The 3,159-nt window shown below is 40.2% G+C and overlaps 1 protein-coding gene across 1 annotated transcript in view; it reads left to right on the top strand.

Annotated features, from left to right (window-relative positions):
- Positions 1-3,159, top strand: part of NRP1 (neuropilin 1) — a 70,996-nt gene that overhangs the window by 59,855 nt on the left and 7,982 nt on the right. Inside the window, exon 12 of the mRNA XM_009325557.1 lies at positions 23-160. Coding sequence (XP_009323832.1) covers positions 23-160 — 138 coding nt within the window. The remainder of the gene's footprint in view (positions 1-22; positions 161-3,159) is intronic.

The raw sequence follows: 3,159 nt of genomic DNA, 5'->3' as shown, positions 1-3,159 counted from the left end.
CCTTTCCTCCCTTCCCCGGCAGAGCTGCCACTGTACAACTTCAACTGTGCCTTTGGCTGGGGATCCCAAAAGACGTTGTGCCACTGGGAGCACGACAACCAGGTGGATTTAAAGTGGGCAATCCTGACCAGCAAAACTGGGCCAATTCAAGACCACACAGGTAATCATGAGTTCATGATTTAGCCATTTTACAGGGGAAGAGGTTGTTCTGTTTAATACCAACATGCCTTCCAAAACCAGAGGAGAATGAATTATACCTAAAATATGTAAATTCTCAAAGCTGATTCTCTAGGCAACCTAACCCGTTACATGCAGTCACAACTGACCATAATTATCCTGTCTGTTGGGGAATAAAGATAATTTATTATCAGGAATTGAAGATATTCCCTTCTCCTGAGTCGCCTTTGGATAACCACTATCTAGGGTAGAAAAAAATCTGAATGACCAAATATTCTGCAAATATCACTTAGCAAGTGATACAGTCATAAACAAACCTCACATTGTTCCTGTTTGCAATTACAGGGGCTGCCCACCACAGAAAGATGTTGTAAGTGAAACTTCCCATGCCCTCCTCCTCTCCAGCAGGAGTTGGAGATTATAGCCATCCCTTTGCTCACACGCAGTTTTTTCCAAAAATATCAGCCTGGGAAATTTATTGGTTGGTTTTGTAGTATCTAATTCATGGCTCTGCATAATTAGGCAATAAATATGCTGCTGGCTAGTGGTGAAGGGAGGGTGCTGCGTGACCTGCACAGCCTCTCGCCTTAGTGTTCTCTCTTGCATACGTGCAGATTAATCAAATGTGTTGAGATGAATCCCCCTTCCCACTTCTGCAACCCCTTTGCCTAATGAGAATGACAAGGAAATTAGACAAAATTGGACTTTTTACATTCTGAGACACTTTCAATTGAATCTTAAGACAAGTACAGTAGTTTCAGGGAAAAAAAAACTTATAATACTTTGACTATAAATGGCATTGTACAAATAAATGGCATCAAATTAACTAAATGCAGTTAGCTGAAGTGAAGGCTGTAATGGTGGAAAAATTGATGTAGAGTAAAGTGAAATGGCTCAGTAGGATCTGACATTGAAAGGAGGTTAAAAGCTATGTTAGCCAGAGACTGACAAAATCTAAAAGGCATGCATAAGTAAAGCTCTAATTAAGACAATGAAGACAGAGTTCCTGACCCAGCACTGCAATAATATTCTGGAAATGAGAGCTATCTGCACTTTGCCACCAAGGATTATAGAGAGACTGAACCTGTCTTCAATCAAGAGATGAAGAAATGATATTCTTCAAAATGAGATTTTGTTGTTTCCGCTGGGCCCTGCTAGTGCAGAAGACTTATTTGTTCCATTAGCTGTAGCTTCAGTAAGTCTTACAGGCAGCCCTTTTTGCTCCTTACTGCACTAACTTCCAATATTTTCCAAAATTTTCCTTCAACTCTAAGGGCACGTTCACTTGCCAGGTTTGTCATTCGCCTGCCAGCAGGTACAGAATGAGTGGGGTGGGTGTGAACGCAGACCACAAGCAGTCTGAATGACACCACCATCCCAAACAAGCCCCTCAGTGTCACCACTACACAGCAAGGCCCCCTATATATTGGGAGAACCACAATGAGCAATTCCCAGGCATATCTTGCTCTCAGCTGCACTTGTATAAAGCTGAAGAAACTCCACAGAAGTGATCTTCAATAGCAATTGCTTTAAGACAGCAGGATATGCTGTATGTCACTTCAAATTATACATGTTGCGATTAAATCTGGCCAGAGTTAGGTCTTCCAACTGAGACAGCCATCCTAATGCTGTGATTATTTTTCTTTTTTCCTCCCTTTGGATTTCCCTATCACTATTCTTTGACGAGATTTGCAGATGTTGTGCTGCCCTCTGCACAGAAGCAAAGCTGGAAAGAACATATAGGCACAAGCGCTGCTGCTGAAGAAGCTGGACAAGATGTTACTGCAGTAAGACAGAAAAAAGGGAAAAAAAGCCTAAATTTTTTTGGCAATTTAATATCCTCTTCCCTTATAAAATTCTTTCAAAGACCAGATACTTCCACGTGCATATTGGCCAGGATACTTCTGACTGCCCACAGAAAAATTCAAATAAAACATCCTTGTCTCCTGTTAGAAGAAATATTTCCCTTTCTCATTTATTAGGCCCACTCCTTCCAACCGCTGGGTTTAACCCACTCCTCTTTGTTCCTGGTTCACCTTTTACTACCCTGTCCTTCTTATACTTCCCTGAGTGGCAATGCCCATCTATCCCTTCTTCATTGGTGCAGGACTACACCATTACAATCCAGCAAGTCTCAATTATACCTTATTTCAAATGAAATTCAAGAATATCATGTATAAGCAAAGAGCAATGCTGATAAAACATCACCCTTCCAAAACATCTTATTTTGCCTCTTTTTACTTTTCTTTTGTTTAAACATTGGTATAAACAGAGATATATATATACTTATTTCAGCATTTGAGAAATAGTATTTCTTATTATTACTTTTCTCCTTCCTGCTTTCAAAATAACTTTACACCAATGCCAGTAAATGCTGTCTCCACCCTTTTGTGTGAGTGCATTACATATGCAATCCATTCTTACACACACCAGGATGAACTTCATGATTTTCCACCATAATTCTCCACAAAGAAGCTGTTCAAAAGCTGACTGGAATGGATGCCTGGCTGGTGTAAATCAGAAGCACTTCTCTGTAGTCAGTATCTTACTTAGCAATTTTCTGTTACCAAACTAATCACACTCCCACACTCTTCTCTCCCAGTGTGATTAAGCAAGTAATTTTCCAAGTTAAGGGTATTAGGTATTCAGATTTCAACAAGTATAAATCCATTATGCTCTTCAGAAAATACCAGCCATAATCTTACTCTTTCAGGAAGCAGCTCACAATATGCAGAGCCCAATATATTATTGCTAAAATCAAGGGAATAACTCTGGCACTGTTTGTGACAATGCTCAGACTCTATTTAGGAGCACTGTTTAGATCTCAGTTCCTGATCTCTGACCATGGCTGTTCAAAGCTAGTTTATCCTCCAGTGTTCTTCCCATTCTAATCTTGCCCTCTCGAGGACACATTACTTTAAACAGAGATTAAAAATAGCTCTTTGCACAATTAGGGTAGAGTAGGACCTGAGCGATTTCCAG

This window comes from Pygoscelis adeliae, unplaced genomic scaffold, assembly GCF_000699105.1.
Source record: "Pygoscelis adeliae isolate BGI_AS28 unplaced genomic scaffold, ASM69910v1 Scaffold175, whole genome shotgun sequence".
NCBI classification, from domain to species: domain Eukaryota; kingdom Metazoa; phylum Chordata; class Aves; order Sphenisciformes; family Spheniscidae; genus Pygoscelis; species Pygoscelis adeliae.
Note: the sequence above shows the minus strand (reverse complement) of the source record. Positions and strands in the feature narration are given on the sequence as shown.